The 15,345-nt window shown below is 42.5% G+C and overlaps 1 protein-coding gene across 1 annotated transcript in view; it reads right to left on the reverse strand.

Annotated features, from left to right (window-relative positions):
- Positions 1–15,345, reverse strand: part of LOC121549881 (polypeptide N-acetylgalactosaminyltransferase 11) — a 45,392-nt gene that overhangs the window by 12,895 nt on the left and 17,152 nt on the right. Inside the window, exons 7-8 of the mRNA XM_041861839.2 lie at positions 2,735–2,852; positions 1,348–1,500 (exon numbers count right to left, since the gene is read on the reverse strand). Coding sequence (XP_041717773.1) covers positions 1,348–1,500; positions 2,735–2,852 — 271 coding nt within the window. The remainder of the gene's footprint in view (positions 1–1,347; positions 1,501–2,734; positions 2,853–15,345) is intronic.

Consider the following 15,345-nt stretch of genomic DNA (forward strand, 5'->3'; position numbering starts at 1 on the left):
AACTGGAATCTCGACAAGTCAACAGTACTCCTAGTTGTTCCACCCTCTCTTTGGTCATGAAAAAAGCTTGTATTTTCTGGGTGGTAAGACTCAGAATAAGTATTTCAGAGGTAAGATTGAAAACTCTTAGGTCTATTTCGATTGGCCGATACAATCAAGACGTTTACCTTATTCCCTTTATTGAGAACCTGTTTAATATATCTTGATTTAGGCCGGCTGTTTCCGTGGAAACAAAACCTGTCCCAGTCTCTGATTAGTGTGGTGATGGAGAAGTCAGAACTGGCCAACCCAAACTTCATCTTAAAGGGAAAATCCACTCAAAAACGATCATTGCATTTTGCATCATCATGATGATGTGGCCGGTGACACTTTGCTCCTTGAAAGTCTAATATCTTGAAAACTTCACTGCTGACATGCAACAACAAAAAATAGGACTGTATCAACAGTGGACTAATGAAAAAAAATCCCCCAAAATAACCGTCTGGAAGACTTAAACTGCTTGGAACATTGATACACTACTCTGTTGAATTAACAATTCAGAGTAAGGGAAGGCAATTTACGAATCACACTCTTAGTTCAATGTACATTAAATAATTTAAAGGGGAAGGAAGGAAAGAGCAAGGAAGAGAGACGAGACTAAGCAGCACAAACCTCGCCGGAAACAGTGGCGCTGTCTTGTGGATGCCTTATGTGCACCAAGAGTTCTAAGTAATAACGAATACATAAATAACTAATCATATCCAAGGCCTCTACTGTTCAGTTTGGAAACAAGAACTGTTCACACACCGAGGGGAATGATGAGAAAACAAATGCAGACTCACTTGTAGTGAGACATTGACGTGTGTGAATGGGAGCTCTCTCAGGAGAACCCAAACAACGCAATTGGCTTCCTTTCCAATTAGGTTGGCTATTTTCAGACCGTGGAAAGCAATTATAGCTCTTTGTAGCTTGGAAAGGAACAAACATCATTGTGCTAATAAAGACAGAGCTGAGAGTGATTAGAAGAAATGCTGATTTCATCGGGGTGTTTAGTTTTCTTATGGATTGCTTGCGGTCATAACAGGCGCCTCAGGAAAAGGTTGAATGTGAAAAGTGATCTCTTCAGATCTGGACCAGTTATGATCTAAAAAGGAAAAACTGATCCTAGATCAGCAATCCTACTCTGATACGCTGAATACGAGCCCAGTAGTTTTCAGTCTAGGTTCTTACGGGCCCCTGTGCGTGCTGGATTTCATACAAACACAGTTGAATGGATTTTAATTTCAGGCCCTGAACCAATGGAGAATGGGTGATTTTATAGACTGGATTTCAATGATGTGTAATTTGTGCTATCGCCCTCTGAGGTACCTTGTATTCATCCATCCATACGTGGGCCAATCGCAGGGAGTTGTGGGCCATGGTGTCCTGACCTCCGGGTGACCCGTAAGGCCGGCGTTTACGGAATATATGACCCACCCGCGAGCAGGGGATGATCAGGAGCTGGCCACCACACATCCAGATCTGATAAAGAGAAAGTCAGTATGAATATTTGACTTCTTGGTTAGAGTGCCAGGACACTTCAACAAGGCTATATTGTTTGTACGTTAAAAATGACCTTTCACTAAATCCATGGGGGAGGGAGCAAGAAAGACTACAGACTATGTGGCCAAGTATACTACCATGAAGACCACTCAATCACTGGGTGAGCACACGTCGTTGCCACAACCCTGATGCTCCCCACTCTCCAAACTCATCCCCTTAACACCTCACCCTCTACACCTGAATAAACGAACAGCGCACAGGAAAAGCCCGCTGTAGTTGTTCCAAGAAAGTTACGTTTTGGGAAACGCTAGGACATAGGACTTAATTCAATTAATAAGAGCAGTACAAGTCTGACCAAACATCAGCTCCATTCCCCATTGGTCGAGAGCCATTTGATTCATGTAATCTGACAATGTTCCACATTCATAACATTCCCTTACTGAAGTCATATACTGGACTCTTTTCAAACAGGGTAACATTGCAAAACATGAGAAAGCAGCCATGCCAAGAATATTAAACAGGACTGGAAGAGAAATATCCAACTCTGATGTGGTAAAGGTAAGAGAACTAAAAATACTATTTTGAGGCGAGAAAGGAATATTGATGTTGGATGGATTCATGTAGCAAGTCAATATGCAGTTGCTAGTCTGCGGAGATCCAACTCAACTGGACCAAAACGTAATGTTGAGAAATAAAATTTCCTTTGGCTGTCGGTTATGACATTTTATTTCACTGTGTATTTTTCTTAGGGGGAAAAGCTTGTTTAAGTTCGCTGAGGCAAAGCATTAGAAGAAATGAGCCAAAACGTGGGTAAATAAACCGTGTCTTGAGCTTATAGTGAGTGGTTGACATGTCATAGCTCATTTGACGAGGTGCGTGCGTGTGCATTTGGCACCCATCCTAAAATGGAAATTACATCTTTCAACTGAAAGTCTGGGTGTTCTATGTTTACATTTTAGTCATTTAGCAGACACTCTTATCCAGAGCGACTTACAGGAGCAATTAGGGTTAAGTGCCTTACTGAAAGGCATATACTTTTAACCTAGTCGGCTAGCGATTGAACCAGCAACCAACGCTCTTAACCGCTAGGCTACCTGTCGCCCTATGTGTTGCTTTGGGAGCATCTGCACCCTTCCTAAGAATAACATGTAGCAGTAATGTAGTGAGTGTGATACAGTGAGTGGTAGTGATGGTATGTGGCCGTTTTATTTACCCGGAAGGAGATCTCGAGGTTCTCACCACCCCAGATGTCCATGCCGCTGTCATATTGGCCCAGCTCGTTAAAGTACTTCCTGTCCATGGCAAACAGACCACCGGCCATGGTGGGAGACCTAGGGGAAGGAGAGAAAAGGTAGAATGTGAGTCTGCATTCTAGTTACTACAGTATCCTTTGATGTAGCACTAGCATCGAGACACTAAGGCTGGGTTTACACAGGAAGCCCAATTCTGATCTTTTGCCCAATAATTGGCAAAAAATATATGATTGGTCAAAAGACCAACTATTGGCAAAAGATCTGATCTGATTGGTGAACAGACCAGAATTGGGCTGCCTGTGTAGACACATCCTAAGATGTGAGAAAACATGCATCTGCATCTCCTAGTCCGGCTAAAAGATAGGCTGCAACCAGACAGATTGTGTCAGAAAATTACTGATTGAGCCAAAGGTTTTTCAATGGGAGTCAACTGTTGACGGACAATTGACAACAAATGATCGTCCTTCAAAAAACACACAATATGTCTGCCTTTGTGCATATGCAACTTGTCCGAAAATAGTTAACATGAATTGAACTTTTGACGATAAACAGACCGTGATGAATACGTATCTGATTTCCTCTGTTTTCATGCGTCTCTGTGCGACCGTAGCCTTAGGCTTATATGCTTATGTTAAGCCCAGAGCGCGAGCATGTGAGAGAAACAGAGAGAAATTAAGAGGCAGCGTAAACGAATACAAAGGGGTGTCCGAGCAGCCCCCTTTAGGCTAAAGCCAGCCTATGCCATAGTAATGGATTTAAAGTACCCGGGCCACTTCAAAACGTGGATCGATTCAGTCCCTAGGACCAGGCGTGCTACTACGGCCACTAATTAGCTCTCGCATGACTCCATACATTAGGGAGATGGGTGAACTCTACTCTACATCGGATGGCCTTTATTGATACAGTATCAGGTTCATGCACACTTGGAGGCCATTCAAATCCATGGGGGAAAATAAAAAAGCCAATCGAATTGACCTTTAAGGAGACATTTCCAGGACATAATAGCATAGGGCAGGCCAGCCTAAAAAAACATCATAAAAAATTTACTACAAATAGGCTGTACTGGTTTTTCTGCACGTTTGGGTTTATTCCTTTCCACAGCTCAATTTAGTATTTGAGATTTTTGAACATACAGTGCCTTGCAAAATTGTTCAGACCCCTTGGATCTATTCACATTTTATTGTTACAAATAGGGATTAAAATGGATTTGTCATTTTTGTCAACAATCTATACAAACAGGTTTGGCAACCAAACAGAAACATCTATTGATTTGATATTTTGCAGTAATACAGAAAAATGTACAAAGGCTATAAATCTGTACCGATCATAACTAAGAAAACAAAGGTTCCCAAAAAGCCGCCCAAAGTTGTGGTAAATAGGAGCTATAAGAAATTTAACTGTGAACATTTTCAGGATGACTTAAATGCTTTGCCCTGGGAATTAGTCGACCTTGAAGACAACATACAGTGGGGAAAAAAAGTATTTAGTCAGCCACCAATTGTGCAAGTTCTCCCACTTAAAAAGATGAGAGAGGCCTGTAATTTTCATCATAGGTACACGTCAACTATGACAGACAAAATGATTAAAAAAAATTGTGCAAATTATGGTGGAAAATAAGTATTTGGTCACCTACAAACAAGCAAGATTTCTGGCTCTCACAGACCTGTAACTTCTTCTTTAAGTGGCTCCTCTGTCCTCCACTTGTTACCTGTATTAATGGCACCTGTTTGAACTTGTTATCAGTATAAAAGACACCTGTCCACAACCTCAAACAGTCACACTCCAAACTCCACTATGGCCAAGACCAAAGAGCTGTCAAAGAACACCAGAAACAAAATTGTAGACCTGCACCAGGCTGGGAAGACTGAATCTGCAATAGGTAAGCAGCTTGGTTTGAAGAAATCAACTGTGGGAGCAATTATTAGGAAATGGAAGACATACAAGACCACTGATAATCTCTCTCGATCTGGGGCTCCACGCAAGATCTCACCCCGTGGGGTCAAAATGATCACAAGAACGGTGAGCAAAAATCCCAGAACCACACGGGGGAACCTAGTGAATGACCTGCAGAGAGCTGGGACCAAAGTAACAAAGCCTACCATCAGTAACACACTACGCCGCCAGGGACTAAAATCCCCCTGCTTAAGCCAGTACATGTCCAGGCCCGTCTGAAGTTTGCTAGAGTGCATTTGGATGATCCAGAAGAGGATTGGGAGAATGTCATATGGTCAGATGAAACCAAAATAGAACTTTTTGGTAAAAACTCAACTCGTCGTGTTTGGAGGACAAAGAATGCTGAGTTGCATCCAAAGAACACCATACCTACTGTGAAGCATGGGGGTGGAAACATCATGCTTTGGGGCTGTTTTTCTGCAAAGGGACCAGGACGACTGATCCGTGTAAAGGAAAGAATGAATGGGGCCATGTATCGTGAGATTTTGAGTGAAAACCTCCTTCCATCAGCAAGGGCATTGAAGATGAAACGTGGCTGGGTCTTTCAGCATGACAATGATCCCAAACACACCGCCCGGGCAACGAAGGAGTGGCTTCGTAAGAAGCATTTCAAGGTCCTGGAGTGGCCTAGCCAGTCTCCAGATCTCAACCCCATAGAAAATCTATGGAGGGAGTTGAAAGTCCGTGTTGCCCAGCGACAGCCCCAAAACATCACTGCTCTAGAGGAGATCTGCATGGAGGAATGGGCCAAAATACCAGCAACAGTGTGTGAAAACCTTGTGAAGACTTACAGAAAACGTTTGACCTGTGTCATTGCCAACAAAGGGTATATAACAAAGTATTGAGAAACTTTTGTTATTGACCAAATACTTATTTTCCACCATAATTTGCAAATCAATTCATTAAAAAACCTACAATGTGATCTTCTGGATTTTTTTTTCTCATTTTGTCTGTCATAGTTGACGTGTACCTATGATGAAAATTACAGGCCTCTGTCATCTTTTTAAGTGGGAGAACTTGCACAATTGGTGGCTGACTAAATACTTTTTTCCCCCACTGTAGATCATGCAGTAGAATGTTTCACATAACTATTTACAAGGATGCTTGATCTCCATGCCCCAATCAAAAAGAAAACCAGCGAAGCCCAGCCCATCCCCATGGATAGACAATGAGCTACTAGGTTTTTAACTCAGCGAGATGAGCCAAAGACTCACGCTGTTAACTAAAAAACTGAATCTGATATAATGGTGTATAGAAAACTGCAGAACTATGCCGTGTAACTGAATCGTCAGAAAAAAATATATTTTTACAAAGACGCTTTCACTGACTGCAAAAACAATCCCAAATCAGTCTGGAATACTGTAAAAGGCCTCCTGGGCACATCCAGCACATCTAATCCATCTGGTGTGGAAGTAAAATGGGGAAATGAAAATGAAACGTATTGACATTGCTAATCATTTTGTAGATTATTTTGAAAATAAGTCTGAGGCAGAATATGTCATCCTGTCAATGAAAGGAACATTGTTTATTCTCTTGACCAAATCATGGCATCAAAAGCCTGCAGTTTCACATTACCACAGATATCAATTGATGAAGTGCTCAAAGCATTAATGTGCTTAGCTGAGGACAAGTCACCTGGGCTCCATCTCATTGATAACAAACTATTTAGACTAGCAGCACCCTATATTGCAGCTCCAATTAGGCATATTTTTAACCTCTGATTACTCCAAGGAAAGTTTCCTAATGAATGGAAGCATGCAACAAAATTACCTTTTATGGTATCAAACAGTAGACCAATTCACCTACTGTTATCATTTATTATGATTTTGGAACCAATTGTCAGTAACCATATATGGGAGTATATAGAACAAAATACAATTATCACAGTCTACCAGCATGCATACCGTAAGGATCAATCGACTGCAACAGCTCTGGTTGATTTAACAGATCAATGTCTCAGGTCACGTGACCAAGGTGAGTGTGCTGCATCTTGATTTTAGTGCTGCTTTTGACCTTCCTGATCATGATATACTGTTGATGAAATTGTGTCACTATGGATTTGATAACACCTAGGGCTGTGGCGGTCATGAAATTTGGTAAGCTGGTGATTTGTCAAGCAAATAACTGCCGGTCTCACGGTAATTGACCGTTAATTAGTATAAACATGTTTAGCATCTCCTGGCTTCCACGCATAGCCACTGATCCAGACCATAGAAACATCTACATTTTAAAAAGTCTAATAAATCCATGTAATATAGCCTACACCATCACAATAAATCCATTATTTATTTTAGACAGGTCTAAAGAAACATGATATGAAGAAAATGTAGTCTATTTCAGAAGAACAGAATAGCATACTCTGAGTTGTCCTTATGTTAGGCCCTGATCTGGCTATGCCAAATGGCTGTGGGCTACACTAGTTCATTTAGCAGACAAGATTTGCTTAGAATTCCGTGGCATTATTTTCTATTATTTTATAGTATGAAGAATACAATTGAACATAGAAGGATATTTTCTCCAAATGATTTGAGGGAGTGCGCACCTGCGGCTATTCTGTGTTGAGTGGTTAACAAAGAAACAGGTCCTCCTATGTGCTTAATTTAGAGTTATTCATGTAACTTTAGTTTTGATGTAAACGTTGGGCTATATGTTTTAATTTTAATACATTCTAAGGCTGCATGATAGGACTCTAATAATGATTTGAAAAACGTTGCAAGCTGCACACACTTCATCAGTCTCTTATTCACAATTTGACAAGCACATTTTTAGTCATTTAGCAGACGCTCTTATCCAGAGCTACTTACAGGAGCAATTAGGGTTAAGTGCCTTGCTCAAGGGCACATCGACAGATTTTTCACCTAGTCGGCTCGGGGATTAGAACCAGCGACCTTTCGGTTACTGGCACAACGCTCTTAACCACTAAGCTACCTGCCGCACTTGATAATATTCTCACCAGGCCTCGAATTTCCTGGCGGCATCCCCCTTGTGTGGCCGTAATGCCCCCTAAAAGTGGTCGTTGTGCCCTTGGGCTGAATATAATAGGCTAATTATGATTCCCTTCTCCCGGCTGCTGTGCTCCGAATCAACTCTCACTCACATGGCTCTCTCAGATGTAGCCAATGCCCGTCACGTGATCCTTTTCCCAGGCATTTCAGCTAAAAAGTAGGCTACAAGTGAATGAAGACAGACACGTCGGGGACGCAACTGTGCACGTCCCTCATCGAATTCCGAGGCGCATATTGAAGATGGTAGAACTGTCCACATTTAGCCTACTTTTCATCAGCCAACAAGATGAGTAGGCCTAACAAACAGCAAAAGCAATGGCCTATGTCAATCTACTATCCCCCATAGTACAGAAGTTAACCTATTCTATTGGTCAACTTGTCCTTCTGTGCAATAAATCAAAATCAAATTTAATTTGCCACATGCACCGAATACAACAGGTGTAGACATTATCGTGAAATGCTTACTTACAGCCCTTAACCAACAATGCATTTATTTTTTAATAAAAAAGTAAAATAAAACAACAACAAAAAAGTTGAGAAAAAAAGAGCAGAAGTAAAATAAAATAACAGTAGGGAGGCTATATACAGGGGGGTACCGGTGCAGAGTCAATGTGCGGGGGCACCGGCTAGTTGAGGTAGTTGAGGTAATACGTACATGTGGGTAGAGTTAAAGTGACTATGCATAAATAATTAACAGAGTAGCAGCAGCGTAAAAATATGGGGTGTTGAGAAGCCTTTTGGACCTAGACTTGGCGCTCCGGTACCGCTTGCCGTGCGGTAGCAGAGAGAACAGTCTATGACTAGGGTGGCTGGAGTCTTTGACAATTTTGAGGGCCTTCCTCTGACACTGCCTGGTATAGAGGTCCTGGATGGCAGGAAGCTTGGCCCCAGTGATGTACTGGGCCGTACGCACTACCCTCTGTAGTGCCTTGCGGTCGTAGGCCAAGCAGTTGCCATACCAGGCGGTGATGCAACCAGTCAGGATGCTCTCGATGGTGCAGCTGTAGAACTTTTTGAGGATCTGAGGACCCATGCCAAGTCTTTTCAGTCTCCTGAGGGGGAATAGGCTTTGTCGTGCCCTCTTCACGACTGTCTTGGTGTGTTTGGACCATGATAGTTTGTTGGTGATGTGGACACCAAGGAACTTGAAGCTCTCAATCTGTTCCACTACAGCCCCGTCGATGAGAATGGGGGCGTGCTCAGTCCTCTTTTTTTTCCCTGTAGTCCACAATCATCTCCTTTGTCTTGGTCACGTTGAGGGAGAGGTTGTTATCCTGGCACCACACGGCCAGGTCTCTGACCTCCTCCCTATAGGCTGTCTCATCGTTGTCGGTGATCAGGCCTACCACTGTTGTGTCGTCTGCAAACGTAATGATTGTGTTGGAGTCGTGCCTGGCCATGCAGTCATGGGTGAACAGGGAGTACAGGAGGGGACTGAGCACGCACCCCTGAGGGCCCCCCGTGTTGAGGATCAGCGTGGCAGATGTGTTGTTACCTACCCTTACCACCTGGGGGCGGCCCGTCAGGAAGTACAGGATCCAGTTGCAGAGGGAGGTGTTTAGTCCCAGGATCCTTAGCTAAGTGATGAGCTTTGAGGGCACTATGGTGTTGAACGCTGAGCTGTAGTCAATGAATAGCATTCCCACATAGGTGTTCCTCTTGTCCAAACATACTCTTGGACAGTTGTGGGATGCGATAGAGCCCAAATTAATACAACCACTCGCATCAAAAAACCTTTTAAAAGCAATGAGGCTGATCATTTAGCTTAAAATGTTGATAGCCTAATAGTTTATTTTTCACATTATGAGCGCAGCAATGCGCACACGGCAGTAGGCTATGAGTGCGAATGTTCCAAAATGCAATCAATTAGCGGGAAAACACTGTTTTCGAAAGTGACGGCAAATGCGATTATGCAAGTAATGCTTCCCCGAACATGAAACTCATGCACAGCCTATGTACAGTACCAGTCAAAAGTTTGGACACACCTACTCATTCAAGGGTTTTTCTTTATTTTTACTATTTTCTACATTGTAGAAAATAGTGAAGACATCAAAACTATGAAATAACACATATGGAATCATGTAGTAACCAAAAAAGTGTTAAACAAATGAAAATAGATTTTAGATTCTTCAAAGCCACCCTTTGCCTTGATGACAGCTTTGCACATTCTTGGCATTCTCTCAACCAGCTTCATGAGGTAGTCACCTGGAATGCTTTTCCAACAGTCTTCCCACATATGCTGAGCACTTGTTGGCTGCTTTTCCTTCACTCTGCGGTCCAACTCATCCCAAACCATCTCAATTGGGTTGAGGTCGGGTGATTGTGGAGGCCAGGTCATCTTATGCAGCACTCCATCACTCTCCTTCTTGGTCAAATAGCCCTTACACAGCCTGGAGGTGTGTTTTGGGTCATTGTCCTGACGAAAAACTAATTATAGTCCCACTAAGCGCAAACCAGATAGGATGGCGTATCGCTGCAGAATGCTCGTTGTTGGCATTTCCTGCCTAAGTTTGCCCACTTTGCCAATTAAGTAATCATTAAAATAATTGGCAACATCAAATGGTTTTCTGATGAATTTGTTTTTCTGCCCATAATTTCATTTAAAGTACTCCAAAGTCTTTTTTCCATCATTCTTTATATCATTGATCTTGGCTTCATAATACAGTTTCTTCTTCTTTTTGTTGAGTTTAGTCACATAATTTCTCAATTTGCAGTAAGTCAGATTTATTAGCCACTCCTTTTGCCCCATCTCTTTCAACCATACAGTTTTTCAATTCCTCATCAATCCATGGAGCCTTAACAGTTCTAACAGTCAGTTTCTTAAAAGGTGCATGTTTATCAGTAATTGGAAGAAGCAATTTCATAAATTCATCAAGTGCAGCGTCTCCTTATTCAAGTGCAGTGCTCCTTATTAATCACATCAGACCAACAAATATTTTTTTTACATCATCCACATAAGAGTCACAGCAAAATATTTTGTATGATCTCATATCCACTATTTTAGGCCCAGCTTTTGGAACTTTGGCTTTCCTGGATATAGCCACTATATTGTGATCACGGCATCCAATGGGTACGGATACAGCTTTAGAACAAAGTTCTACAGTATTAGTAAAAATGTGATCGATACATGTGGATGATCTTGTTCCTGTAGTGTTTGTAAACACCCTGGTAGGTTGATTAATACCCTGAACCAGTTTACAGGCACTGGTTACAGTGAGAGGCTTGCTCTTGAGCAGACAGCTTGATGAAAACCAGTCAATATTCAGGTCCCCAAGAAAGTAGACCTCTCTGTTTACATGACATACACTATCAAGCATTTCACACATTATTTAGATGCTGACTGTTAGCACTTGGTGGCCTATAGCAACACCCCAAAAGAAAAGGCTTTAGATGTGCCAGGTGAACCTGCAACCACAACACTTCAATAACACTTGACATAAAATCTTATCTAAGCATTACAGGGATATGGCTCTGAATATATACAGCAACACCACCCCCATAAGCATTTCTGTCTCATCTATAGATGTTATATCCTTGTATTGCTACTGCTGTATCATCAAATGAATTATCTAAGTGAGTCTCAGAAATGGCTAATATATTAATGTTATCTGATGTTAGCAAGTTATTGATTTCATGAACCTTATTTCTAAGGCTACATATATTAATATTGGCTATTTTCAGCCCTTACCTGGTTAGCTTATCAGAGACATAATATGGAAAACAGCAAACAAAGCAAGAGAAAAAAATCAATTGGTGTGTGTAAGTGTGTGTGTGTGTGTGTGTGTGTGCTGCAGGGTTGAAGATACGAACCCATAGGCTTGGCTCGCTCATCCCTTCCAGGCTTTTGTGAGGGAGGGTACACAATGAGCCTTTCATAGTGGATGTAAGCAATGTACCCACGCGCTCTGGCAGCTTTCATGGCTGGGATAAGTTATTTCCTCTTTGGCATACAGCTTCAGGATAGTCCTCGTTGAGGAAGATACACATTCCACTCAAGTTATTGGCTCTTTCCAGAACAGCTACCTTGTCCTTGAATCTCAGGAACTTGACCACTATCGGCCTGGGCCTGTCACCTGGGCCGGTGGTGGGTTTTCCAGTCCTGTGGGCGCACTCCACCTCAATCTTCCTGTGGTCCATCTTCAATTTCTCAGAGATCATTTCCCTCACTTTGTCCTCAGACTCCATCCAGATCTCATGTGGAGAAAACACTTGAAGCTATTTTCTTGTTGTTGTAACAACTGCTTGTAGAACTATTTTTGTTCGTTTAAAAGATCCTTCACCTGTGATTGAGAGACACCACTGTCCTCAACGGTACTCCCGCCGGCTTTGGTCTTTGTCATGGTAGCTAGCAACGTAGGTCACGCTGTTACTCCTCGCAGTTCCAGACAGGGCAGGTCACAGGGAAGATTGAAAACAACAAACAGCAGGGATCTAGACAGCCACAAACCCGGGACAATCCGTGGTCCCAGCCACAATGGCTAACCGCATCGCGGGCTGCGTTTAAGCCCTCAAGAAAACACAGCTAGCTTGATAGGCAGCTAGCTCGCAGCTAGGCTAGCTGCTACGCCAAATAGCTCCTCAGACCCGCCCTAGGTCGGCAGGACCATTGGACAGAGGGTGGCAGTCCCAGCAACTGATGCCAACTGCGTCGTGGGATCCAAACTCAAAAGTTAGCTAGCTACTAAGAAACTTTCCAATACACTTTCAAAACAACAAACCGAGCTCTCCCTCATTCTGCGTTCAACAGGAAGTGACGAGGTTCTAGCTAGATCACAATGACTAAGATGAACTGAGGAGAAGTAAGAAACTACCGTCCTTACAGCTGACAGTTGGCGGGACACCCATAGAAGAGGTTTCAGAGGCTGTTAGGTGTGCTGCTAGACAGTCTCTGTTGGTCATCACACATTTCATAGCTCTGCAACAAAATCATCGGCCCCTCCTGTATGCTCAGAAGAATTGCAAAATACACTGAGTATACCAAACATTAGGAACACTTTCCTAATATTGAGTTGCACTCCCCCTTTTGCCCTCAGAACAGCCTCAATTCGTCGGGGCATGGACTCTACAAGGTGTCTTTAGTGTTCCACAGGGATGCTGGCCCATGTTGACTCCAATGCTTCCCACAGTTGTGTCAAGTTGTCTGGATGTCTTTTTGGTAGGGGTGTAACGATCCATCTACTACATCGATGTATCGATTTATATTCCTATGATCCAACTACATCGATCTGTGCTCGGCGAGTTGGCCTTTTGGACAATATATATCAATCTAACATCGTTTTAAAATGTAATAAATCGATTGTATCGATACTAGGAAATAACCCATTGGATTTAAGCACGTCAGACTTTATATGGATGTTTTTTTCTTAGCACTTTTAATGATAAAGGCTTTAAACATTACTCGATTCAGTCTGCCTATCCGTGACGTCACGCAAAGGCGCAAAGACAACAAAACATAGCATGGCGGACGAGCGAGAAATTATCAAGCCACCATTGCGGTCCAGTGTGTGGAAACACTTTGGCTTTTGCAAAGACGGAGATGTTCTAAATAAGTCGCTCGCTGTTTGTAGGATATGTAAAGGTCAAGTAAAGTACAACGGCAACACGACAAATCTCTCCAACCACCTACTAAGGCGCCATGGGATTTCACACAACACCGACCGTCCAGGCACCTCTTGCAGCGTTCCCGCTGCTACAGCAGCGAAAGGTAAAGTAAACTCTGGAGAAGCCTCAGGTCTCGCCTGCATGTTTAGTCAGAGACTAGGCCAAAACTCAGCTCGGGCGAAAAACATCACGGCAACAATTGCCAAGTTTATCTGCAAAGACATGCGACCCTACAGTGTGGTTGAAAAGCCGGGATTCCGTGAAATGATTCAAACATTGGAGCCAAGGTACACAATACCAAGCCGACCACACTTCTCAGAAAAGGTTATTCCTGCATTGTACGAAAGTACTAAGAATGATGTGAAGCTGTCGCTTTCTCAAGCTGAACGAGTAGCGATAACGACAGATGGCTGGACGTCATGCTCAAATCAAGGGTATGTGACAATTACCTCTCATCACATTGATCCGAGTGGAAAATGAAGACCTTTGTTCTGCTAACCAGAGTTTTAAATGAAGCCCATACTGGTAAAAATATTGGCGCGTTACTGCGTGAAGCCTGCATGGAGTGGAAAATCTACGACAAGAATCCTGCCATCGTCACAGATAACGCCAGGAATATGATTGTGGCCGGTGCAGAAGCCCAGTTCAGTCCACACATTACCTGCTTCGCACATACACTCAACCTTGCCTCGCAGAAGGGTTTGGGGGTGGACCGTGCTTCCAGGTTGTTGGGGAAAGTGCGAAAAATTGTTGGATATTTTCACCGCAGCCCGATTGCATGTCACGCCCTACAGGAAAAACAAACTCTGATGGATTTACCAAAACATAAACTGATCCAAGACATAATCACCAGATGGAACAGTTCATTCGAAATGCTTGAACGTTTTTTGGAACAACAGTCAGCTATAATGGCAACTCTGATGTCCAAGGATCTACGAAAGGGGGTCACAGATGTAGGCACGCTGAGTGAGAGTGATATTGCCAACATGGATGACATTGTTCAGTTGATGGGTCCTGTCAAAATGGCAACCACTGTGATGTGTGAAGAAGACCAGCCAACTCTCTCTGTAATTGCTCCTCTTCAAGCAAAACTGCTGAAACACCTACAGCCATGCGAAGACGACTCAACCCTGGTTGCAGAGATTAAGAGGGTGATGGCCAGTGACCTCTCCACACGCTACAGAGGCACCCAAGATGATCTCAACATAGGTAATTAATTTGGAGTCTTAATTAAAATCAACTTGGTTAATATTTTAGGTTATTAGACTGTATTAATTTGTAAAATGCCACACCTTTGCGTTTTCAAGTTTGAATTTGAGTTGTTTTTTCATATGGAAAAGTAAACAAGATATCTGCAATACAATTCTTAGTTCATGGTGGCTTTACATCATCACTGTGCCACATTTCTTTTAAACATACTAAAGTTTAATCTTCTGATTATTTTGTGTATGAGGAGGTGGTCATCACTTGCAATTTCAGGTCAACTTAATTTAATAATGCAATGAATGCAATATTCTTGTTCTTTAAACAGCATCAGCGTTGGACCCGCGATTTAAAGAACTGCCCTACCTGGAAAAAGAGGACAGAGAACAGGTCTACACAAAACTGGTTTTGAGGCAGAAGTGTCCCACCAGGTAACTCTTCTCTCCTCTTTCCTCTGCTCTTTTCTCTTCTCCCCTTTCATTTGTCCTCTCTCAAATCTCATCTGTTCTTTATCTTCCTCTAAATTTATGTGTGCAGTATTACAGAGCAGAAATTTGAACAGTTCACACATTCTTACATCAATAGATGCAAGCAATGGGAAATCAGGAGGAAGACGGGGAAGCTCAAGCACAAAGCTGTCAGGATTCAATGAAGAGACCACAGGTGTGTTTCATGTGATACCAATAAAAGATTGTTGTTGTTTTGTATTAATGAGAAACATGACTATATTTTGAAATATATTTCTTATATTGTAGCTCCAAATGAGTCACCTCCTTGTAAGAAGAAAGCCTTAGATGCGCTGTTTGGCG

Source organism: Coregonus clupeaformis, chromosome 34 (assembly GCF_020615455.1).
Source record: "Coregonus clupeaformis isolate EN_2021a chromosome 34, ASM2061545v1, whole genome shotgun sequence".
In the NCBI taxonomy this organism is placed as follows: Eukaryota; Metazoa; Chordata; class Actinopteri; order Salmoniformes; family Salmonidae; genus Coregonus; species Coregonus clupeaformis.